The sequence below is a fragment of the Lacerta agilis genome, chromosome 6 (assembly GCF_009819535.1).
Source record: "Lacerta agilis isolate rLacAgi1 chromosome 6, rLacAgi1.pri, whole genome shotgun sequence".
NCBI classification, from domain to species: Eukaryota; Metazoa; Chordata; class Lepidosauria; order Squamata; family Lacertidae; genus Lacerta; species Lacerta agilis.
The window spans coordinates 89,100,112-89,125,891 of NC_046317.1; the positions used below are offsets into that span (position 1 = coordinate 89,100,112).

At 46.7% G+C, this 25,780-nt stretch overlaps 1 protein-coding gene across 1 annotated transcript; it reads right to left on the reverse strand.

Annotated features, from left to right (window-relative positions):
* Positions 1-500: 500 nt before the first annotated feature.
* Positions 501-21,211, reverse strand: TCEA2 (transcription elongation factor A2). The gene is made up of 10 exons (XM_033153752.1): positions 21,020-21,211; positions 17,321-17,383; positions 16,331-16,436; positions 15,536-15,626; positions 7,316-7,449; positions 6,889-6,945; positions 5,617-5,771; positions 2,692-2,838; positions 2,124-2,195; positions 501-825 (listed from the first exon to the last, which is right to left on the reverse strand). The coding sequence occupies exons 1-10, from the start codon at positions 21,086-21,088 to the stop codon at positions 817-819; spliced, it is 903 nt and encodes a 300-aa protein (XP_033009643.1). The 5' UTR covers positions 21,089-21,211; the 3' UTR covers positions 501-816.
* Positions 21,212-25,780: the final 4,569 nt, after the last annotated feature.

The following is a 25,780-nucleotide window of genomic DNA, read 5'->3' on the forward strand; positions in this document are numbered from 1 at the left end:
TCAAACGGACAACCAGGAAGTTGCAGGGCGAAGCACGAGAACGAAGCCTGAATTTACCCCCCTCCAGTGCCAAGCGCTTCCTAATGGAGGTAGTCCTCATGGGGTTCTTATTCGGTGTGCTTTACTGCTCTGAATCCATCCCCCTCACACACCTTTCCTTTGCAACACCTTTTCTGAGGCGTCTTATCGTACAGCCTGGTTCTGGGAGAAGATCTGCTTTGAAACGGGTTTGTCACCCCCACCCCAAAAGGAACTCCTCATGGGTTGTGGTCTGGCAAGCGTGCGGAGGTGTCTCGACTAAGAATTGCCCATAGAATTTTATTCCATGGACATAAGCTTTGGTTGCAGTGGCTAATGTGGCTTCCTACGTCTCCCCTTCTCCTGCCTCTGTGCTATCAGAGCGAGGCAGACGTTCGTTTCAGCTTTTGAGAGAGGGCACAAGAAAGGAAAGTCAGAAGAAGCTACCGTATGCTCAAGACGAGACACCTGGCCAAATTTCTTTTTTAAAAAACCAAAAACCAAAAAAAAAATGTTTAATACTGTTCCAGACCCTCACAAAATACTGATTCAGGATGAGAAACTCCAAAGGTGGTCATGTCCACACGAATTCTCCATCCGGCCCCCTCCCAGCCTCCAACTCCAACACCTCTGGAAAGAGCAGCAGCCGGGACCTCCTCTCCACTGGATGATGTACAGAGCACAAAGCAAACTCGGCGACAAAAACAGTACAAAAGTTGCTGGCGGTGTTGGGGGAATGTATGGCAGAGATCTGGCCCAGCGTTGGCGGCTGCTGTTGATGCTCTGGTCCGGGATGTCTCAGCAGAACTGCAAGGAGTTGGTAGGATTGGAAAGAGTCAGCCGAGATCCCTGTGATTTTACCCCAAAACACAGAAGCAGCAAAAAGGGCTCTCTTTGCAGAATGACCGGATTTGATTTTCTTGCTGCTGTGCACATATTGGCAAGGAAGGGAAGACAAAGAGAGCTGACAGGGCAGGGGGAATGGCCTGAGAGTTGTGATTTTCTAAATTTAAAAAAAAAAAAGTCACACCCTGCCTACTGGAATCCCATTGCAGCCATTACATGTCATGGACTACAAACCTTTTAGGCTGCATGCTGAGGTCAAACTGAACACAGTACAGTGGTACCTCGGGTTACAGATGCTTCAGGTTGCAGACGCTTCAGGTTACAGACTCTGCTAACCCAGAAATAGTACCTCGGGTTAAGAACTTTGCTTCAGGATGAGAACAGAAATCGCATGGCGGCGGCCCCATTAGCTAAAGTGGTACGTCAGGTTAAGAACATGTGGGTAGCCGGGTTGGTCTGCCATAGTCGAAACAAAATAGAAAATTCTTTCCAGTAGCACCTTAGAGACCAACTGAGTTTGTTCTTGGTATGAGCTTTTGTGTGCATGCACACTTCTTCATATCTGAAGAAGTTTGCATGCACACGAAAGCTCATACCAAGAACAAACTCAGTTGGTCTCTAAGGTGCTACTGGAAAGAATTTTCTATTTTGTTTAGGTTAAGAACAGTTTCAGGTTAAGAACGGACCTCCAGAATGAATTAAGTTCTTAACCCGAGGTACCACTGTACTTCTTTCTGCCAATGTGATGCCTTCCATATGTTGGACTACAACTCCCATCATCCCTGAGCACTGGCCATGCTGACTGGGGCTGATGGGAGTTAACAGTCCATCAATGTCTGCAGGGCAATGCATTGGCTAGTCCTGCTGTAGACAGAGAGAGAGAGGGGCAGAGAGTCCTCAAAGATAACAAAGAGACCAAGCCACAGGAGCTCCATTAAAAGTGGTCTCAATATGAACATTACTGAAAATACAAGTTGGGGTCACTGCGTAGCAGCAAACACGGGCCAATGTGTAAACAACAATCCAATTCAGACGATAAGAGTGCGTGTGAACTATAAAACAATTATCCAAACAGCACGGGACAAGATCTATATGATCTATGCATATTCTCCAAGTGTCTCATCCTGCGTTGTTTGGGGAATTGTTTTATTCTTCACACGTGCCACTTCATCCGGAGAAGAGGTTGGTGGAAGACGCCATGATGGAACTGCAGGTTTTGCCCTTAGGTCAAATAAATAAAGGGAGTCAGGCATGCTTACCTTCCAGCGGTTCCCACACTCATTGCACACAACAAAAGTGGTCATTGGCTCATCTGAACTGCGGGTTTGCACCTGTGTTGAAGGAAGGAAACAGTTGAGGGTGAGTGAGGCCTGTACTGCTGGTCTCCAAGGGTTGCCCTGTAGCAATCTTTCCACATCACCTCCCATCATCTGCACTTGCTTGTTTGCCCGCCACTCGAAAACTGGTGCTCAAGCCAGCAGCAGCTCCACAGAAACTTGTTGTGAGGATTTTGGGGGGTGAGAAAGCTTCCCCGATATTGGCCTTAGCAAAGCTACCAATTACAACCCGTCCTGATGTTGCCAGAGTTGGAAGAAAACCCAAACAATCCTCTTTCACTTCCATCAGTAGAAGCGGACAGCTGTATTGTCCTTTCCCTCAACTGGCCTGGTGCAAATCTGGACTCAATCCTGACCGAACTGATCTTTCCATGGAGAAGCTGAAGACCCTCACGTCTCAGTGGATTTTGTGAAATGAGAGGGTGTTCAGGATCTTGAGAAGCAAACCAGCAAGTCTTTCAGGGTGCCCTGTGCACACCTGGAGTCTCACCTGGGTGTAGGTGCAGTTCTTTTTCTTGCACTTCCCGCAGGTGAAGAGGTCGGTCTGGGTCCCTCCCGTCTTCGCCATCTGATGCTCCCGGATGGCCTCCTTCGTCATGGCTTTCCGGATTTCTTTCAGCTCGTTGCTGGCCATTTCCTTTCAGGGAAATAAGATAAGGGCGCCCACTCAGTTTGGCTTTCTCAATTGGCACACTAGCAAGCTGCATTTCCGCTAAACGTGTTCAAAGACACTCTATAATGAACGTTTGTCCCGCATGGCCATCAGAAACCGTGGAGCAAATGAGCTCCCCCCTGAAAGAGCTATGATCTTAACCTTTTTGGTTCCACGGGCCAGTCTGAGTACAGCAGGAAGGGGGGGAGGACTGAGAGAGGGAAAGTGGCAGTTTTAAACAACAGCAGAACCTTGAATAAAACAGAGTTCGGAAGACACTGGCAGTGGGAAGAGGCAGATTAAAACAAGGTTTGAGTATGGCATAATAGGGATCGGGAAAGGCTCTGCTGTGTTCGGTTCTGCGTTGTTACTATCACTGCTATTTCTCTTTGTTAAAATTGTTTAAAATGCACACGCACAACCTATCAGTGTCTCTCCTTCCCTGCTTTGCTCAAGCTTCTGCTGCTGTTTAAAACCACTTTTCCTCTCAGTGGGGCAATGCTCACACACAGGGACCCCTCTTCCTTGCTACCAATTGTTGTTGTTGTTCAGTCGTTCAGTCGTGTCCGACTCTTCGTGACCCCATGGACCAGAGTACGCCAGGCACGCCTATCCTTCACTGCCTCTCGCAGTTTGGCCAAACTCATGTTAGTAGCTTCAAGAACACTGTCCAACCATCTCATCCTCTGTCGTCCCCTTCTCCTTGTGCCCTCCATCTTTCCCAACATCAGGGTCTTTTCTAGGGATTCTTCTCTTCTCATGAGGTGGCCAAAGTACTGGAGCCTCAACTTCAGGGTCTGTCCTTCTAGTGAGTACTCAGGGCTGATTTCTTTGAGAATGGATAGGTTTGATCTTCTTGCAGTCCACGGGACTCTCAAGAGTCTCCTCCAGCACCATAATTCAAAAGCATCAATTCTACGGCGATCAGCCTTCTTTATGGTCCAGCTCTCACTTCCGTACATTGCTACTGGGAAAACCATAGCTTTAACTATACGGACTTTTGTCGGCAAGGTGATGTCTTTGCTTTTTAAGATGCTGTCTAGGTTTGTCATTGCTTTTCTCCCAAGAAGCAGGCGTCTTCTGATTTCGTGACTGCTGTCACCATCTGCAGTGATCATGGAACCCAAGAAAGTGAAATCTCTCACTGCCTCCATTTCTTCCCCTTCTATTTGCCAGGAGGTGATGGGACCAGTGGCCATGATCTTAGTTTTTTTGATGTTGAGCTTCAGACCATATTTTGCGCTCTCTTCTTTCACCCTCATTAAAAGGTTCTTCAATTCTTCCTCACTTTCTGCCATCAAGGTAGTATCATCAGCATATCTGAGGTTGTTGATATTTTTTCCAGCAATCTTAATTCCGGTTGGGGATTCATCCAGTCCAGCCTTTCGCATGATGTATTCTGCATATAAGTTAAATAAGCAGGGAGACAATATACAGCCTTGTCGTACTCCTTTCCCAATTTTGAACCAATCAGTTGTTCCATATCCAGTTCTAACTGTAGCTTCTTGTCCCACATAGAGATTTCTCAGGAGGCAAATGAGGTGATCCGGCACTCCCATTTCTTTAAGAACTTGCCATAGTTTGCTGTGGTCGACACAGTCAAATGCTTTTGCATAATCAATGAAGCAGAAGTAGATGTTTTTCTGGAACTCTCTGGCTTTCTCCATAATCCAGCGCATGTTTGCAATTTGGTCTCTGGTTCCTCTGCCCCTTCGAAATCCAGCTTGCACTTCTGGGAGTTCTCGGTCCACATACTGCTTAAGCCTACCTTGTAGAATTTTAAGCATAACCTTGCTAGCGTGTGAAATGAGTGCAATTGTGCGGTAGTTGGAGCATTCTTTGGCACTGCCCTTCTTTGGGATTGGGATGTAGACTGATCTTCTCCAATCCTCTGGCCACTGCTGAGTTTTCCAAACTTGCTGGCATATTGAGTGCAGCACCTTAACAGCATCCTCTTTTAAAATTTTAAATAGTTCAGCTGGAATATCATCACTTCCACTGGCCTTGTTGTTAGCAAGGCTTTCTAAGGCCCATTTGACTTCACTCTCCAGGATGTCTGGCTCATCAAGGATGTCTTGCTACCAAGGCCTTCCCTTAAACCCCCTCCTCACACTTACGGCAGACCTGAGTTTCCTCCTTCCTGCCCCATCCTCTGTCCCCTGCCTGCCCTTAGAAACTTTAGAAATGGACAAAGAAAACAGAATGACGCTGGACCCAGGCACTTATAGTATAGAGTCAACCCAAGGAGAATAAAATACAGAGCGAGAAATTCAATGTGCTGCTACAAACGTCCCATCAGTACAAGCATCTCTGCTTGCCTCATGGAGCCATCTCCTCTCGTCCCTCTTGCATGCGGCTCTGGGGTTCTCCTACCCACCCCAGAGCCCAGGGGGCAGGGATGCAGAGGGAGGGAGGCGGAAAGTCCGGCTGAGCTAGCAGAAGTCCTTGAAAGGGCTTCCACTAGTGGGACCAGTAAGTAGAATCCAGGCCTGAGCCTCTACTCTTCAGACCCACACCTTAAAATACATACTTTATCCTTTTAAGGTTTTCTCCAGAGGATGCATGTCAGAGCTGGCCCCAAAGCATTTGACCCCTCTGCAAAGGCCTTTCCCCTCTGTTTATAGACAGTAATTTTGGATACTACACTGGATACTCCTCCTTATCAACGGCAGCTGTTTAGAATTTTGGTAACAGAACTACATATTTGTAAGATCAGGCTATTTAGTAGACTGGAGCAAGTCTCCCATGGTTTTTCAGGCTCACCTCTGAGGTCATCACTGCAATTTGCTCTGCAGTGATCACTCCACACAAGACATTCTTTCGGAGGTCAGGATTCTTGGAGTCCTTGAGGTTGGAGATGCGGCTCCTGACCCGGTTCTTGTACTTCAAGTCTGTGTTCTTGACATCTTGGTATATAAGTTCAAAAGCCATTAAGGAGCACCACCATCAGGTTGCCTTTGCCCCAGCCCCAGCTCCAAACATGTTAGCCTGAGGTTTGGGCATCATGGAGAGCTCTGCATCAGCAGAGGAGTCCTAGGACCCTGAGGATGGAAGAGATCACCTTGGAAGCCCCTCTGCCAGGCACCTTCAAAGATTAAGAGGAGGAAGACTGCCAAGTGACCATGAAGCCTTCATTCCCTGCTCCTGAGGTTTCCTAGCCCACATTCTCCTCTCTGGGAGCTCTCTCAGCACCTTTACTACAACACCTTTACTACAACACCCTTCACAGGACAATAGAGAACTCATAGCCCAGGGGCTGGGAACAGGATCCAGCCTGCAGCTCAGACCCTTATTTCCCCTAACCCCCACGGGCCAAATTTGACTACCCACCCATTTTATCAGCTGATATTACAACGATGGCAGGTAACGCAGCACTCTGGAGGCCCAACAATCAGCCGGTTGTTACTTGAAAGAGTTGTGCACACCTCTTTGCAAGCCTCTTACTAAGAGCCCTGCACTGCCTCGTGAAGTCCCAACAATCAGCTGGCAGAAGACTGTGCTCCGGAAGGAAGGTATGGTGATGCTTCTGCGGCGCCACCAACCAGCTGATCATCAAGACTTCGGAAGCACGGAACTTGGGATCGGCTGGTCTGGGATCTGAACTTGGGATCTGGAGCACTTCCAGAGCCCCAGCCCAGGCAGCTTTTGATCTGCCCACATGACACCAGGTGATTGGCAGGGGGTGCGGCTTGGTGGGCCAAATGATTATTATTAATACATTGTAGATGACCGGCCTCTCAAGTTAAGCTCTCCTGCTTAACTTATTCTTATCTCTGGCACCCAGAGTGTCTGGCTTGTGGTGCTTCACTGCCCTTCTGCTGTCTTGCCATTTTCTCAAATGCGAGAGATTCTTGGTAACCTCAAAAACGACATTTCCCAGGATTCTTTGGGAGGAGGCCCTACTAAACTGCTTTTAAGTGTATCATGGCATAGAGAGAGTTTAAAGTGTGAGGATTGGGAGTTTGCCTTTGAAATAACGGCTGCCCAGAAATCCCCTATGCCTCCTTTCCGATGCTGCAAACCAAGCAAGGATATATTCTTCAATCTGGCCTGCAAGCTGCTCGCAGTCGGCACCGATGGTCACATAGTCATCTGTGAAGAAACAAGAAAATCAAAAGGCAGCCTAGCGGGTTAAGGCCCAAGACTACATTCCCTAAGCAAGCAGTTGCCTTCGCACTTCGGCACCAGGTTCCCGCTGCGCTGAACCAGAGACTCACATTTACGGCAGTGTGCCCGTCGGGGCCATTTGTCTACATACAAAGTTATGGGGTTGGACTAGATGACCCCCGAGGGTCCCTTCCAATTCTATGCTTCTGTGAAAGCTCAGAATTTACTAGTGCTCGCTACGAACACCAGCAAACACGGGCTGTTTTGAAAAGCGCACAGATTCAGGGATGCAAGGAAGACAACGCTGATGGAAAGGAGAAGAGGTGAGGGAAGGATTCGCTCCTTTGCTCCTTACTGTCCGTCTGCAGAGCGGAAGTCAGCATTTCTCTGCATTTGTTGCGCACCGTGTCGCAAGTGACAGGCACTGGTGGGAAGGTGGTGATCTTGGGTGTGGTGGGGGTCTTCGGCAGGTCCTGCCTTTTGGCAGAGCTGGAAGAGAAACGGAGCTGGTCAAAATTTCTCTGCTCACTTTACAGAAGTCGAATTGTGCAAGTCTAGGAGGAAGGGCTTGCAACTGGTAAAGGACCCCTGGACAGTTAAGACCAGTCAAAGGCGACTATGGGGTTGCAGCGCTCATCTCGCTTACAGGTCGTGGGACCTGGCGTTTGTCCAGAGACAGCTTTTTCCGGTTCATGTGGCCAGCATGACTAAACCGCTTCTGGCACAACAGAACACCGTGACTGAAACCAGAGCGCATGGAAACGCCGTTTACCTTCCTGTCGCAGCGGTACCTCTTGATCTACTTGCACTGGAGTGCTAGGTTGGCAGGAGCTGGGACAGAGCAACAGGGATTCGAACCCCCGATCGTCTGATCGGCAAGCCCAAGAGGCCCAGTGGTTTAGACCACAGCGCCACCCGCGTCCCAGTTGGGGGGGAGGCCTCTGAGTGAGAATTCAGACCAGCCTTTGACGTCTTTGAACCATCCAACTGATTGGTATTGCATCTCCCTGACTGGGGCTGATGGGAGTTACGGCACTGGTTTGGCAAAGGCTGATTTTGAGTTCCATAAACCAGTTCACACAAGCTTCGAGCAATCCTAAACCTTGAGAAACCAGTGCAAATAGATGTAGAGTTTCTTAGCTGTTAAGCTTTTGTCCGCATCCACTGCTCAAACAACTGCTGAGCTCCTTTACAGTTGTGATGTCCATTCCAGCCTCTTAATTTGTGCTGCACTAACTGTACTTCCAGACACAGCACAAGCGCAGACTCATATATAGCACGATATGACAAGGCAGCCAACACCCGCATTTCTGGAACTGGAACCAGTTCAGAACATGCACAGCCTCTCCCGATTCAGAAAAATATTGCTGATAGCGTCTCACCCCAAATCTCCTAATAATCACTTTCAATGATTTTATCTAGATCAGGGTTGAGGAATCTTTTCCCCTAGAGCTTACACACAATTGAGCATTTTCATTCATGAACAGGTGTTCTGGAAACAGTGTGAAGCATATTTCTTAAAATATTTTTATTATTTATATGCTGCCTGTCTGATTGGGTTGCCCCAGCCACTCTAGGCAGCTCCCAACAATAAATCTCTCTCTCACACACACACAGTTTTTTTTAAAAAAAGATCATGGGTGGCCGGGGGGGGGGGGCAACCACAGGGCTAGGGATGGGATTGCTGAGTTTCTGCACTCTCTTCAAAGTATTCCCAGGAATTCTTGGGGGATGGAAAGGTTCATGGCATGCTGCTAAAACGACAAGGGGCTCAGAGGTCCTCTCCAGCCAACTGTATGGCTTGCAGAAACAGGACAGCTTTCCAGCTGCACAACAGAACATCACCTTACGCAAGCAGTTACCCGTGCCCTTAAATTTGATCTGGAGAATTCAGAGACCCCCATGGAGCAATTTCGGGGGTACATGGTGTGTGGGGAACTGTAGGAGGGAAAGAGGAAAGTGAGTTCCTGCTGCACGAGCAGAAGTCTGCTTGTGCAACACTGGATTCTGCCCTATGGGTATATCTGCACTACAGATTTTTGACTTAATGGGCATTACTTTTTCCCAGGGAGTCCTGGTAAGTGGAGCAATGAGCAGGTCTGTGGATGGGATTGCCGAGTCCTCTGCACGCTCATCAAACCAATTCCCAGTATGATATCAAAGCAGCCTACTTGGCAGGTATGCTCTGCAATTCCTTCACCCACTTCTGCTATAGCTATTTTTGCTTTGTTTCATTCCCACAGAAAGCAGGGACGTGAACAAAGGTCTGTATGCATTTATCCCTCTTGCAAACCATGTCAAGAGCTCCCAATCTGGGGACCCCTTCATCACACTTTCACGACACCTGGGATGAGATTTAGAACACACCTGATATGCTTATTTCCTTGTGGCATCAACACTAGCACCCATCCTAGTATCATGAGAGTTGGAAGGGACCCTGAGGGTCATCCAATCCAACCCACTGCAATGCAGGAAAATGCAAGTTATCCCTTACAGGGATCAAAACGGCAACTTTGACGTTACCAGCACCATGTTCTAACCAACTGAGCTACCCAGTTGCATTAATCTTCCCATTCATCGGGTGTCGCAGTTCCACCTTTGGCAGTGAAACAAGCGCAACAGGTTCTGTCTCTGAAATCTCCAGATAGGTTTCAGTCTCCCGTCTGAAACTGCAGAGAGCTTTTGTCAGTTAGTGTCAACACGGGACAGGAAAGCTTTGGCTTGCAGGCCAGATATAGCCTTCAGAGGGTTCCCATTGGCCCGCAGAGTTTATCCTCATTCCCCCCACTTTGAACGCCCCCCCCAGCACCATTTCCTGCTCGTTGCAGAGGGATTTCTCTCCCTCCCTCCCCGCCATCCAACACAGAAATGCAGCAAATTGCAGGCGCAAAGACCTAATCCTGATCAGGATCATAGCCTGTGGGGAGGTTTTGACACTTTAGCCCCCTGAAATTTGCACTGTGATGAGAGACAGAGAAACTCCAGAGCTCATCCTTGCAGGGCTTGCTACCACCACCGATCAGCAGTGGCAGAAGCCTTGCTTGTTGCTTAGCAGCCACATCTTTACCTGTGCCATACCTGGCATCACACGTCAGGTGTGGGCCAGGTGGGCATGGTTTGGGCAGTAACAGCTTCGCAAATTTAACCCTGCCAGGCCTAATTTGGACTGTGGGCAAGGCTTCCCACTGCTGCTGTAGAGGGTAATGCCTCTAGTAACTGCTGCCCATAGGCTACACCACTGAAATATGGTGCATCGGCACTGGGCAAACCAAGCTCTTTGACACCGCTTTCTTCCCAGTGAATGGGTAATTTAGAAGAACAGCCAACATACTGTGACTGCCATCTCTAGAAACCAGGCCTTTTCAGTCACAGCATCAACCCTCTGCAATAATCTCTCAATAGATATTTTAGAAAATCCATGTTGGATCTCACACAAACCTAAAAAAATAAAAAAAATGTTACAGAGACCTGTTTGGATACTTGAGGGAGTTATCCTTCTCTGTTTGTTGACTAGCAGTTTTAAAAGATGGCACTTTTACAGTATATCCGTGGTATTCTGACCTATATTTGCAGTGTTTCCAATTTTATTCACGGTATTTTGATCTTCTGGTTGCTGTAAATTGCTTAGGAATGTTTGTCGAAAACGTTAAGAAATATGTAACTTTCTAAATAAAATGCACAGGGGACACCACTATGATCTTCCCATATACAAAAAAAGCCTCCTCTCTCCTCTATGTCCCACTGTAATCTCTCTGTAATCCATGGCCCCATGCTGAGATAACAAAGTTATACAGAGATTCTTTCAATGGCTGAACCACAATCCATGTGCTTTGAAAGCAATTGCCGGGCAGCTGTAAGGAAAGGCTGCAACAGATCTCCCAATGGGAATGTCAGGTCCCAAATTACGGCCACCCAAAGGCAGTAATTTTCACTTTCCCTGGAGCCGTTCCAATAACTTGGCTGGAACCTGTAAATGCTTATTACAACATCTTGCCCCCTTCTGCTAACTCAAGTCAGCACTGCTGTTTGAATGTCCATAAAGTGATATGCTCAAGGAAGCTACACATGAATGGCTGCCACTGGATTTGGGTGTCAGGCAAGTGTAGGAATGGCATTCCAGCTCCGAGCATGACAACGTTCGTTGCTTCTCATGGACAGCCGGACTACTCATAAAGCCAGCGTTCCAACCTGCTCAGAAGAACCGTCCATAATGATCTGGGCAGGATGCAGAATCGATCTGCCCACATCACAAACAGTTTAAAATGTGGGTAGCCGTGTTGGTCTGCCATAGTCGAAACAAAATAGGAAATTCTTTCCAGTAGCACCTTAGAGACCAACTGAGTTTGTTCTTGGTATGAGCTTTCGTGTGCATGCACACTTCTTCAGATACCAGTGTGGTATCTGAAGAAGTGTGCATGCACACGAAAGCTCATACCAAGAACAAACTCAGTTGGTCTCTAAGGTGCTACTGGAAAGAATTTCCTATTTAGTTTAAAATGTCTCACTACATTTTTCTTTATGCAGAAACGCAGTGGATGGGCGTGGCTCTTCAATGAGTTTATTTGCTAGTCGCAGTCAGGGCTTGATCAGACCAGCGAATGACCCTAGGTTTCTCCATCCACCTCTTTTGTTTTGGCCTTCCTCTAACGTTGCTCAATTGACAGGTGGGTAGCCGTGTTGGTCTGCCGTAGTCAAAACAAAATAAAAAATTCTTTCCAGTAGCACCTTAGAGACCAACTAAGTTTGTTCTTGGTATGAGCTTTCGTGTGCATGCACACTTCTTCAGATACTGAAGAATACAGATCTGAAGAATACAGATAGTGAAGAATACAGATACAGTATCTGAAGAAGTGTGCATGCACACGAAAGCTCATACCAAGAACAAACTTAGTTGCTCAATTGAGCTGCTCTATAGGTGAGCTCCCATTGCTCCCTGCCCCTGCCAACCTAGCAGTTTGAAAGCACATCAAAGTGCAAGTAGATAAATAGGTACAGTGGTGCCCCGCTAGATGAAAAGAATTCATTCTACGAGTTTTTTCATCTAGCGGGTTTTTCGTCTAGCGAAGCGGCAATGCAAACCGCGGTTTTCGCTAGACAGAAAAAAAAAATCGTCTTGCAAGGCAGCCCCATAGACAAATTCGTCTTGCGGGGCTGCCTTCCGCTAGACGAATGCCTTCGTCTAGCGAGTTTTTCGTCTAGCGAGGCATTAGTCTAGCGGGGCACCACTGTACTGCTCGGGCGGGCAGGTAAACAGTGTTTCCGTGCGCTGCCTGGAAGCTGTCTGCAGACAAACGCCGGCTCCCTCAGCAGTAAAGCGAGATGAGTGCCGCAACCAGAGTCGTCCGCGACTCGACTTAACAGTCAGGGGTCCCTTTACCTTTTATGGGTCTCTAATTTGCACTTCCTCTCCACCGGGGCCGGGCGTTTCAGCTTTTCAACATTGTGATTATCATCAGCCAAGCATCACAATATAGTGACACAACGCGATGTTGAAAAGCAAAGGGAGGAACAATCTGCATTGGCCCCAGAGCCTGTGAGGCACCAGGGTGAAACCACCTCAACTCCCTCGGCAGGAGTGGCGGCAGTTTCACCTCCAGGCGCTGGCAGCGGAGCAACGGTGGTTTCACCAGCGCCATTGCACTCTGGCCCTCAAACCAGTCCAATACATCGCCCAGGCCTACTCTCCATTTATGGTACCCTGATCCTCATTTGATTGGAAGGTGGCAGCTCCAGAGAGTAGCAGATGGAGCTTTCAGCCCCGTGGTTCAATCACAGCCAACAGAAACAAGGTCTTTTCCCCCTTGATTTTACAGCGTGCAAGTTTTAAACAAACATTTCCTAACACTTCAAGGCACGTGGGAATCAGCGTTCGCTGGCGTTCAGAGGAGCTGTTGTTTCTAATTAAAGTACTTGGGACAGAGGTAAACTCAAAACACACAGCTGCATTTTGTCTCAAGAAAGCCCGGTGACACTATTCCCCTGAAGAAAGAAAGTAAAAGCTAAAGCCCGAATGATAGGTGCAAGTACTGAGAGTGCTGCTATCCTGTAGACAAACATAGGAACGTAGCTCAATGAGGCTAGTTCAGTGAAGTGGCTTCCGCTATGGTTCGGACCATTTCAACCTCACCAACACAAATCGGAAAAGGAAGGGTTACTTACACTGAGATAAAACAAAATAAAAAATATGTAAAAATTCCTTCCAGTAGCACCTTAGAGACCAACTAAGTTTGTTCTTGGTATGAGCTTTCATGTGCATGCACACTTCTTCAGATACACTGAAATAGAAGTCACCAGACCCTTATATATAGTGAGAGAGTGGGGAGGGGTGTGTGTGTGTATATATATACATGTATATGTATGTGTATGTATGTGTATATATATATGTGTGTGTGTGTGTGTGTGTGTGTATATATATATATATATATATATACATATATATACATATATATATATATATATATGGGTATGGTGACTTCTATTTCAGTGTATCTGAAGAAGTGTGCATGCACACGAAAGCTCATACCAAGAACAAACTTAGTTGGTCTCTAAGGTGCTACTGGAAGGAATTTTTTATATTTTTTATTTTGTTTTGACTATGGCAGACCAACACGGCTACCTACCTATAACTTACACTGAGATAGTTGGGCATGCTCAAACCTCACGAGAGTCATGTCCTCCTACAACTGATATCTACCAGTAGGAACCTAGCCTAGACATCCTCTGCGTATTTCCCAACCCGACAAACTAGGAAATGGAGCAAAATAATGGAAAATCTCAACTTTTTTCCTTCCTGGTTAAAGAAAATTAAGGTTCTACCCCGTCACTGTGCAGCACAGTCTTTAAGCTATAAAATCAGTGTCAGATAAAGGGGGTGCTCGTGTATTTTCACTGTATAGAAGTTGTGCAAGTGACAATAAAGTATAAAATATAAAATCCAGAGAGGTTTACAGGAGACACCCAATGAGGAAGCTACTGCCAGTAGCTCTGAAGGCTGCACATTTCGTGCCCAGGAAGAAACACATCACCCCTTACTGCAAAAGATTCACTTGAGAATGGGCCCCATATGGAGGGCTGGTCATTTCCAGCCCCTGGCTATTAGGGCTGTGTTCTGGATTTGAACGAGGCCAGAGTCAAATCAGGCATAGGTGTCAGTCCTTAGGCGCTGGAAAAGTCATGTAAAGAAAGCCACAATTTCCACAGGTCAGGTTGGATTGGCCCAGAGTGATCTGTGGTTGGCAGGAGAGAAGACCTCAGGCAGGAGAAACAGGCAGGTTGGGCACAAAGCCACCTGAAAGAGGCCAGGACCTACACTGGTTAAGCTGGGCCCAGCACCACAACTCTCCTTCCTACCTGACATGACCCCATCCCCACCTATGCAAGGTCAATGCCTCTGTTCAACAGTTGTTGGATGCAGGCATAGATCCTGTGTGGTTCAGGTGCTGCATAGCAAGAGCCTTTCCTGTAGGAAAGCAGTTTATGAAGCAGCAGCAATCACACAGAATCGGATCCTCCCGCTTAACAGCTGTTAAGGGTAGGATCTGATCCTCCCAGATCCAGTCCTGTACGGTGCCGTGCGCCACCAATCTTTTAAAAGGTTCCTTGTGGGATTAAAAACCCATAGTCCTACCCCCATCCCCAAATTGCTTGGGGATGATTCTAGGGTGGGAGGTGGGGCTCCTGGGGTGGGGCAAATCACCCTGATCCAGGAGCCAGAGGGCAGATTGCTATTAACGGCCTGGAGAAGAATGGTATCAACATAACCTGGAGCTGAGAAGTTGGGGGATTGTTGCATGACACACACTTTCTATTTAAATAGAATTTTGTCCCGTTGCTCTGCTGCAGCTGAGGGGAAAAAAAGACAACTTCTCTTTTGGTGTCAAAACTAAGTGGAAAGTCAAAACAGGAAAGAGTCTTGTGGCACCTTAAAGACTTAACAAATATTCATGCATATTTTTATTTTATAATATATATATTATACACACAAACATCTGCTGAAGTGAATTGTAGTCCATGAAAACTCTCGCTGTAATAAAATTTGTTTACAGTGCCCAAAAGCACTCTGTTGCTTAAGCTGCAACAGCCTAACACAGCCACCCCTCTGGGTAAGTTCACTTGGGGGAGGGAGGAGAGTACAGGTTAATACATGGGGGAGGGTGGCAGAACCCAAACACAAAATAAATCAACAAAAACGGAAGTGATGTTTTTATTAATAAAGGATGAGCATGAGAGAATAAAGGAGGAATGAAGGTGAATCAAATCATAATGGTAATCAAAATAAACTCACAAAAGCCACTGTGTTTTGTAGACATTTATTTTTTTCCATTTACAACTATAGCATTAAAAAAAACACAACATGATACCACACTGATAGTTCTATCTGCAACCACTATTTTCTATTCCTCACCATCATGAATTAAGGGCAGCCTTAATTTGACTATACCAAGATCAAAAGGTTTCCCATTCCAACAGGCAAAGTAAAGAGATCAAAATTAATACCCAAAATGGAACATTAGGGGCGGGAAGGGGAATACGAGGTGCAAAAGTGCCACCTCTCGCTAATGGGAAGCATTATTACCTTTGGTCTCTTGAGTCGCCACTCTCCTTTGAGGAGGAAGTTGGCAAGGAGGAATTCTTTTTCTTCTCGTCACTCTTATCCTCTGAGGCATCTGAATGTGGGGGGGAAAGGAGCAATGGCAAAGGAAGCAAGAAGTAGAAAAAGTTAAATCAAGAGGAACTGCAATCTTCTCTGCATGGCACAGCATATGCCCAAGGCTGCCTGGCGCTTGATCACCCTTAAGGGATCTTCTCTAGTGGCCTGGCCCTATATAGTTCTAAAGCAACTGTTCCCAGGACAGTGTGACTACTTGATGTGGCCACAAATCGGATCGCCCTTCCCCTTCTGCTCCAGGACCAGTCATCTGTCACGTGACCCTGCTAAACAAAGCAGCTGCTAAGACCTCAGACCTCTGCTCCCATGTTTCCTCACGAGATGGCACACTCAGAAAACAGCTTTAAATTTTAAGAGCAGGGCAAATGCTGTGACTCAGCTTACACACTGAACTAGTGCAATTATGTTCTATCAGCTTTCCCACTGCTTTTGCTGAGGGCACAAAGGTAGTTTTGTCACTAAAGCAGGCAGAGGGAGCCCCAATCCCCAGCTACATGCTCCTTTCAGCAACCTATGAGCCTTTGAGAATCAACCATGAGTACAAGCAAAAAAGGAGAGGAGTGAGCTGTTGCTTTTTCCCCCCTTGGCAGCTGATTGACCACTAATGGCCACAGATAACTGGGGTAGACAAATTCTTGCTCCAGTCTAGGAGGGCTTATCTTACATTCTTGTGAATCTATTCAAACATGCTTATTCCCTCACCAAGGAGTTTCTTCCAGGCCTTGATAAGCGATTTGGCAAGTGCAATCACATCTTCGTCTGTGCTTTGCTTCCGGAGTGCATTCACAGACATCCCAATGCGAGTGGACTGCAGATCATGAAGGAAGAAATCACCAGTTCATCATATGACCAGCTAGACAAGAAATCTCCACAACAAGGAAACTAGTGCCCAAAAAAGTCGAAGCAGCAATAATGAAAGGCTAAGGCCAAATCTCAGGCAGGTTGCACTAGCTTTACTCCACGAAACAATAGTTGTAATGCTGTGTGCTTTATAACCATTATATCACTCATCAAGAATTCTCCCCTCCCCTCCTTACCGCATAGGACCTTGATTTTGTTCTCCACGACTCTGGGACATCAAGGACTTCTTGCAACTAGAGACAGGACACTGTACGGCATAGTCCAAACACTGAAGCCCAGAGAGTCATGCAATTGAACTGATAAGCAGCAGGGTTGAGACAAAAGAAAATAAGCACTCCTTCATGCAATTGCTAGTTCAGTTAAGGAATTCATGGCCACAGGATGAAAACTAGGATGTAACTTTTTTTCTATACGGCTCAGGAAAAAAAGAGAAGTCTAGTATTGGCTTCTATAAGGACAGTTTCCATGATCAGAGGTGGGATTCTGAGAGAAAGGGGGGTATCATATCAGAGCCTCCCGCTCCTCCTCATTAAATCCAATGTCTAGGTAGGGAGCAGCTGAGCACCTTGCCAACTACATTTTCTTTTTTCTTTTTGTTCAATCTACCAAAATTGGGAGAAGATCTGTGGGGGGGACCATATTAGGCCCCTGGGTCACACACCTGGAGATGGGAGTGCTTGAACTTGGGATCTTTTGCATGCTCTGCCACTGAGCTATGGTATTCCAATATATGACCGTGCAGCCTACATGAAACAGACTAGCAGGTGTCAAGGGAGAATTCACGCTGGCAGCAAGGTAAAAGACAAATGGCAATCCATCAGCATGAATTACCTGCAGCAAATCCAGAGTTATTGGCATACTTTTCAGCTCCTTCAGCAAATCCATTGCCCCTTCCTGGAAGGAAAAGGAATTCAACAAATTAACAGAAACTGACAAGCGAATTAAGTCTAAATTGCTTCTATGTGACCATCAGAAAACAGGCACAGCAAATTAAGAACGGAATTCCTCAAACAGGTCAGTTGCGTCTAAAATCCTTTCTCAAAAAGGAAGATGCCCAGCCGAACCAGCAATTTTTGCTGCAGATGATTGCAGCTCCAAACTGTGTAACATTTCACAAATCAAGATAGATTCCAACTTTTTCCACTGTGAGGGGATTTTCACTCTGGCATGGATCAGTATGTGGCTGAAAATGCAGCCATTGCAGCATAGGAGAAAAGCATGTTTGAGATATTCATTACATGTATATAATTTAGAAAATATTTCTGCACCAGCAAAACAAGCTGGAGTTTCCAAACCCAAAGACTTTTGCATCTGTCTGGATGAGGAGAGAATCACCAATGCCAGCCAAATGGAAGGCTGGATCCACAAAAAGGGCAGGGTCGGGGTTCACAAATACCAAACAAAGCAGACTTCATGAGCTGGTGGGGCTACAGGGAATTTTAAAAAAAAGCCCTCAAATGATTTATAGAAATTTAGAAAATGAAGTTAAATAAAACCAGCGATTTTAAATTATCTTTCATAAAGCAGTGGCACCTGGTACCCTTGAATCTGTTCCTCTGCCTCTCAATTGATGAAGGAATCTGCACAGGCTGATTTTTTTTTTTGCAGTGATAACCATACACACATCAGCCTGGAATCTATCAAGATTGGTCAGCAGCTCATCTGCCCGTTCCATTAGACAGGGGCTGACTTGCTCAGTTCAAAGAGTAAATATTCTGGACTCCTAGAAAAAGCAAGCTCTCTAGTGACCAACTGCAGAGGCAGAGAAAGAGGCCTAACCCAACAGACTCACTGGCTTTTGATCTCTTACTCTCCATAAAGAGTCTGTTTCATCTCTGAAAGGGATACAATTGCCAGAACAATCTGACAAGGAAAGAGGCCATGGAGAACTCGATCTGAGCAAAGCTGCAAGGCCCAGGAACTACAGCAATATCCAGAATAAACAATCTGCTCTTTAACAAAGCTCAGTCCCTTTGCAGGTTTCTGAAAATCCATTCGGGCCAGGCCTCCCAGAAAAAACACAGGGAGGGCCAATTTCTGCTTTCACTGAAGGGTATTTAATCGCTTCTTTGAATGGCAGTATGGCCAAAGTAACAGCAATATCCAAGAATGGGCTTTATCCATTCACCATGGGCCATTTTGACCCCACAGAAGGCAATCCAAAAGACAAAGCCTTTTTTTGGCAACAGAAATTAGGCCAGTGAAAGATATATTGGAGCTCATGTGCTATTTTAGGCTAAGCATCTTTGCGAAATACAACATGTATTGCAAGAAAATGAAAACTTATTGTGACTGTTTGTATTTAATAGTTGAAAACATTTATTTTGTACACTGCCCTTGAATCAAGCCTGATGAAGAGTGGTATATGAAAATCATTTAAATAAACCAAGCCAAACAAAAACAACTCAGTCTGATTGCTAGCAAGGCAGCAGGAGGACTCTCTGCTGCTCTCAAGGAGGTGGGAAAGACTGGGAACAATTAGTGCTGGAACAGTACGCATTCCTTGTATAAAGCAGTTGTCTGGGAGGGGGGGAAATCCGCATTCTGCTCTCTGCATGGGAAGGAAGGAAATTCTAAAAAGTGGGGAACCCAGAGGAATATGACAAGAGAAAATGGGGTGTCCTGTTCACTTTTAGTTCTGGGTCCTGGCTTCAGTACTTTCCTGCCCAGCCCGCCACTTGTTACCTTGAGGGTCTAGGGCCCTCGACAGAAAAAAGGCTCCACAACCTTAGTCTGGCTGTTTTAAGAAAAAGCTAGTGCACATTTGAAGCACCTACACTCACCGCCAAATCTATACTGTTACGTTTCTTTTCTCATTCATAAATGACTGCCAATTGTATAAATCAACCAACTTTGGAATGAGCAGTGCTGTCCAATCAATCCCATAGGCCTGGAGTCTAGACACCCAGATGCAGCCCCTTACATCTAGAAACAGCTCTTTGCCAAACCTGCTAAAAAGTATGCCTTATTACTTGAAGAATGGGTTCAAGTGGAAAGCAACTGCTGAGAAGAGAGAAATGTTGGTGTCCAGAGATGGGCATGTATGGATTAAGGTAACTTACCTCAGGCAGCTCGATCTGCCATTACTCATCTATGAAGACGTACAGGTCGTATTTCAGAAAGCGCATCATATGCACAAATCTTTTTCAGTCTGTACCTGAAAGTCAGTCTCTGCTTCAAGGCATGCATTAAAGGGCTGAAAGAGATCTGTGTATCCTTTCTCTCTTTACAAGCAGGATTGTGCACTATAAGGTGAAGAAGTGGGATTGCAGAGGTGGTGAGAGCAGACGCAGCAGCCCTCACCCTCTATGTACTCCTTTAAATCAACAGGAGGAGCCTGTGGCCCCTTGACATGTCCTGTGACTACAGTTCGCATCTGCCCAAGCAGCACGGTCAGTGGCCAGGGATGATGGGAGATGTAGTTCAGGAGACCAGAGGATAGCACTGTCTCCTTTTTTAAGAGTAGTGCATAGGGGCCTCAGGCACTCTCCCAACATCAGGAACCTTGGAAAGAGAAAGGGGGTGGGATTTTCTAGGTGGAGCTTACAGCTGAGCAGAGCTGTACCACTTCAGCTGGGGGTGGCGCTCACCTCAGTGAAAGCTCACCTATAAAAATTCCATGTGCTTAAAACCAACACATAAGCAAATCCTAGCACTGCCTATACAAATTAATTTATGTTTGTACCAGTAGAGTGTTCCATCTCAGGAGCCCTCCCCCCCGCACACGCCCGAAGTGGTACAGCCCACACTCCCTGACCTCTCTCTCTTAGCGTGACCTACCTCGCAGGGTTATCGCAAGGAGGAAAAATTGCACAACAGCCAAGGATGGGCAGGATACAAATGGAAAAGGCCAGCATAAAATGAAACGAAATGAGCATATGCAAATGAGCACTGCCATTATTGAGGAAGAGGGGGAGGGCAACCCTTTCCAAGGGAGGGGGCGTGGCTAAAAGCAGCATGCAGAGCAGGAGGCGGGCGCGAGGACCGCGTGGGCGGAGCCAACTGTCGAAGAGCGCGGGAAGCGGTGGGCGGAGCCTTCAGTTCCTGAAGAGGGGCAAATGGCGATGCAGGCTTCGGCCGGCGGGGAGGAGCTAAAGGCTGGGAAGAAAGCGAGGGAGCGTCGGGGAGGCGACACGGGCGGGGTTACGTCTCCGAGGGGTGGGCGGGGCTAACTCCCTCAGGGCCGCGAGGGGAACGTTGTGGGCGGGGTTAAAAAGCTGAGGGGTGTGGAAAGCCGCGGGGGGAGGGAAATGCAGAGCGCGGAGGGACTGGTGGGCGGGGCCAATCCTTCACGAGACGCGAGTGGACGGTCGTCAAGGAGACCAAAGCGGGAGGGGCAGGGCGCCCGCTCGTTGGTCTACGGCTAAAAAAAAAAAACGGCGGGGGGAGAGAAACGTTACGAAGGCGGGGCTTTTTTGAAAAAGGCAACGGGAGCGCGCGCGCGACCCACCGAGGGGCGGGGCCACGATGCTGTGTGTATTTGGGGGGAATCTTTCAGTCAGCGCCAAGCACCAGAAGAGGCTCACTCACCGCGCTTTTCTTGGCGACCATCTTGTCCAGTCGCTTAGCGATGCGCACGACCTCCTCCTCCCCGCCCATGGCCGCCGGCTGCTCGGCTCGCCTAGGGCGCGTCGCGATGCGGCTGAGGGAGCCGTGCCGCAGTCCGGCGGGCCGCGGTGAGGAGCCGACGAGCTCGCACGCCGCCGCCGCCTGATTCCGCCGTGCGCGCCGGCCCGAGGCACGACGGGATACGTAGTCCCGTCGCGCCCCTCGGGCCGCTTCAAGAGCGTGGCTCGGCGCGGGCCAGCTGCACTACTGCTCCCAGAAGATAGCGCGCGCGGCACTGTTTTGGTCCGTGAAGCATTGTGGGAGGTGTAGTTGGGCGCTGCCCGGTCGCCCGTAGTCGGCGGCTGGGAGGAGGACTACAAGCCCCATCAGGCTCCTCGGCGCAGCGGCAGTTCCGAGCGGGTTGCGCGAGACTGAGGGGAATAGGAGATGGAAATATTTCGGGCGAAGACGACGCTGCTGTGTTTAATTTATGTTGTGTGGCTTTCTACGATATGTTATAGCACAACCAATAAAATTATTATTATTTTAAAGGAGAAAGGGGGGGGGAGAAGAAGCACAGGGGGAGGGGTATGGGAACGAAGCGCCCGTGAGGAGATAAAAACGTGAAACTCAGCCCACAAAGAAAACACGAAAAGGCATGAAAGAAAAGCTGCATGGGAAAAGGTGGTCGAGGGCCGCTCAACCTGACGGAGTTTTTTATTTCTTTTCGTAAAATGTAAATACCGCTTGTATATTGTTAAAAAACATAAAATGATTAGTAAAAACCCATTAAGACATTCAGAAAATTAAAATCGGCAGTAAGCCAAAAAGGCATTTATCCTCCATTCTCAAAGCATTTTGAGCACTCGGGGGAATTCAGCGCATTGTGAAGACGCAACAACAGTGAGGAGTTTCAGGGGTGCCTGTTGCCAGCCAGAGCCGGGTCCTTCCGGCGAAGCTGTGTTGGAAGAGGAGCCCTTTTGAGAGGCACCAGAGGAGCCTGGCTACAGGATCAGGCCACCATCATGTCCTCTCAGTGGCCAACCAAATGCCTGTGAGGCGCCCACAGCGCTATTCCAACGCTCATGGTGTTCAGGTGGAATACTAGGGCCGGCCCACCCATGAGGCGAAGTGAGGCAACTGCCTCAGGCGGCAAAATCACCAGGACAATGGATCGCCGTGTCAACCTTTCTTCCCCTCTTGTTCCTGATGTAGGTCTTCCCTCACCCCTTCTTCCCAGGCGGGGGAAGGGATGCCATTTTGGGGTCCGCCTCAAGTGCCCAAATGCATTGGGCCAGCCCTGAGGTAAAATGTACCCATTGTGGCTGGTAGCCATCAATCACCCCATCCATGAATTTGTCTAATCCTCTTTTAAAGCCATCCAAGCTGGTGGCTATCCCCACCCATCCTGAATCTTCCAACGTTCGGCTCCCCCTCCAAGGGGGGGGGGGAATACCTTCGTCCATGAAGTTCCCTACATCACGCTTTTCTTGAATAACCTAATGGGACGTTTATTCCCCTACCAAATATTTCAGAAACTGACATGGGCAGTTTTGGGGGACATTTTGCTACCACCAGCCAAATCCCAATATGTCTTGGAATAACAAAATGTCCTAAAACCGTGTGCATTGTATCAGAAGATGAGCACTTCTCTGCTTCCTTGGGGCATTTTTGTTTGTTTGCAAAACCAGATGACTCGTGGGAGAAGGAGGATAATAATCATTTATGGGATATTTTTGCCTCCTACAGTTTTTATTTACAGTATGAAAACCACATGGTAAGAGGCTAAAATTTGGGAACATTGTCCTCCACTGTGATGGTTTCATTTTGTTAGAGGGAAGTAGACAATATTACCCTTTTGATATCCTGTTGTCGTGACCTGGTGGGGGGGCGGAGTGGCAGGCTAAAGAGTCAGCAAACTAAAGAGAGGGTCATGGCTGATTTCTGTTTAAATCCAGAGCTGCCTCTATGGGGGAAGCAAGACCCTCTTTGAGTGTTAATGCTATGAGCCTCTCCATCGTACGTTCGGGTTGTATGTGAATAAACCATATATCATAAAGACACCCCAATCTCCTGTTTAAGCATGCCTGGAACCCCTGGAATATCACACCGCTCAGAGATTGGGGTGGCGTGCACAATATGTTCCCTTACCTTTTGGACAGCCCTGTACCCTTAAACAAGTCTCTTGTCCTTTTTCACAGTGCATACTTTGTATTTGGAAATGGTGGCAGGAAAAATCAGCCCTATTTATGTATCTCCCCAGTGATTCCCATTATATATCACCCTGCCATCTACAATAGGGATAAGGAAGAAACGTTTAGGCCATGGAAGAAGATGGTCCTATACTGAATTTCTTTCGTGCAACTAGATCTGTCACTAACGACCAACTTTAACTTGAGCAGAAATCAGAACAAATTGGTTACAGCACAACCAGATGCTTAACTTAATAAACCAGGAATTTGTTGAAAGTACTTCATACCATAACCAGTTTTGAAATCCTGGTTTACAACACAGGAAAAGGTGCCAAGGGATTAGTGTCTACAATATATGCGGCATTGCCAGATGCCCCCCCCCCGCCTACTCTTAAAATAACCTGGGAGGCAGATATCAGGATAGAGAGATTTGTTAAGAGCTGGAATACTGTTTGGGACACAGTCTCAGTATATGTTAAAGAAAATTTCTTGAAAGCCACCCACAGTTATCGCACATGTTCCAGAGTGTTAGTCCTGTTAGCTGCAGGGGTTGTAGGTCTACGTCAGGAAGCAGGAGTCTGTGGTCCTTCAGATGTTGCTGTACTACAAATCCCATCATCCCTGACTATAGACCATGCTGGCTGGGACTGATGGAAGTTGAAGTCTCTGAACGGTCACAGGTTCCCCATAGACTTATGGGAGACATAGATCCACCTTTTATGGGAACATGAATTTGTTGCTTGGTTTTGGGAAATCATTAATTGTGAAATTTTAAACATATTACATGAAAATGTGTCACTGGTGCCACAGTTGATGTTCTTGAACATATTTGATGAGGGCAATGCAAGTATTCAAATGAAATAACTGACCTTTATCTATGGTTTTAACTGCCTGTCTCACCGAAGCTCATCACTGGAAAACAGGATTCACTCTCCATGGAAGATAGCCGTGCCTGAGAAAATAACTGAAGGTCAGGATAAACTGGACTCATTTTATACAGTTTGGTACCCTTTGAAACTATACTGTACATCTCAAGAAGCTTTTACAAAAGAGCCTTTTACATGCTGCAGTCAAATCTGACAGAGCTTTTGTTATTTGTCCCACCTGATGGAAGTCTTTTGGTGGACTCCCTATGATTTTGTCCTTATTCACTAATGATTTTGTTAATATACAGAAGTGTGGCACTTGTTCACTTGCTGGCATAATGTGCTTTGGACCCAGTGGAAGTGGGGAAAGCAGAAAAATGATGAGCAGTACCTACCCTTGCCTGGGCCTCACTTATATATTATGTTTACTTGAGTTCTATATGTTTCCTATTTTGTTTACTACATCAAATCATTGTTATTGAAACAAACAGGGATGCTTGTTTGTGTTAGCAGCCAGGAATTAGTGCATATATATTATTAGGCATTTGCAGACATCTCGAGTTCTTCCATTTCTCAATCCCATAAGCAATCTCCTGCCAATAAGGGGAGGGATGGAAGAACGTGCCAATTTTGGTTCCAGTTTCTCATTTTTCCAATCTTAAATTCAGTTCACCCCATTTCGGCATCAGTTTCTAATTTTAAAAAACCACATGAAAATCAGTATGCATTTTCATAGCCATTTTCCTTAATGTACAATGCATTTTTGTACATTCCTTTTCCCAATATACTTTCTTCTTCTTCATAGCTTTCCCTAATTTATGCACTGTTGTGCAAATTTATTGGTTGGTGAACTCCATCACAAAATTCAGAGAGGTGTGAATTTTGAAGGTTTTCTGCATTTTGGATTTATTGGTACATATTGAGCTGGACAGAGTGAATTGGGTGCGTTTATATTAAAATGCAAACTGAAATGAATTTCTCCTCCATTCCTAAATTTATACCACACACTCATCAGTTTACACCCCCACCAGTCAAGCAAAGCTAAAGGAGTTCTACAATGTGCTAATTGATTTGAGCACTTTGGTAACAGTAGCATCTCTAAGACAGTTCAACACCAAGTTTGCACTCCTAGACCTGTTTTCTAAGGAATAAGTCCCACTGAACTCAGCAGAACTGGCTTCTCAAGAAACATACTTAGGCTTGCCATGTTAAATCCTTAGATGTATAATCAAAGAAATAAAGCTGTCAATTTTCCTGATTCTCTCCAAGAGCAACATTACTCAAGAAGTCTCTGCAGGTGGCAATGTTGAGCTTTGTGATGAGTATTTGGGTACAGTCAACTGGTGTGGTCACTTTTGATCTTGCAGGAGAAGCTTTTCTCATACTACACTTTTCAATTTCAGTCTTGTAATATATTGGCCTTGCAGAACAAACAGTTGTGACAGCTGGGGATTAGCTATGCTCCTGTTTGCCCCTGTCCTTAATCAGGAAAAGAAAAAAAATCTGGTTATATGCCTCTTCTAAGCAGTGCCTTTTTGCTATATAGATAAACAAATAAAAATCACGAGATGCTGGTACTTATGTAAAAGTGGCATCCAGGTGTTGTGGGTGCCAGCACAAAATGGCTGCCATGGGCAGCCCAAAAAGCAGAGTGCTGTTGCTCCATACTGGTGAACACTATCTCT

What these genes read in the sequence shown, in the direction of transcription:
- TCEA2 (XM_033153752.1), bottom strand. Translation starts at nt 21,088, where the DNA reads ATGGGCGGGGAGGAGGAGGTCGTGCGCATCGCTAAGCGACTGGACAAG. An exon ending in TAACTCTGGATTTGCTGCAG is followed by an intron (nt 16,437 to 17,320) that starts GTAATTCATGCT and finishes CATGATCTGCAG; the next exon opens with TCCACTCGCATTGGGATGTC. An exon ending in TTGCAGTGATGACCTCAGAG is followed by an intron (nt 2,839 to 5,616) that starts GTGAGCCTGAAA and finishes TTTCCCTGAAAG; the next exon opens with GAAATGGCCAGCAACGAGCT.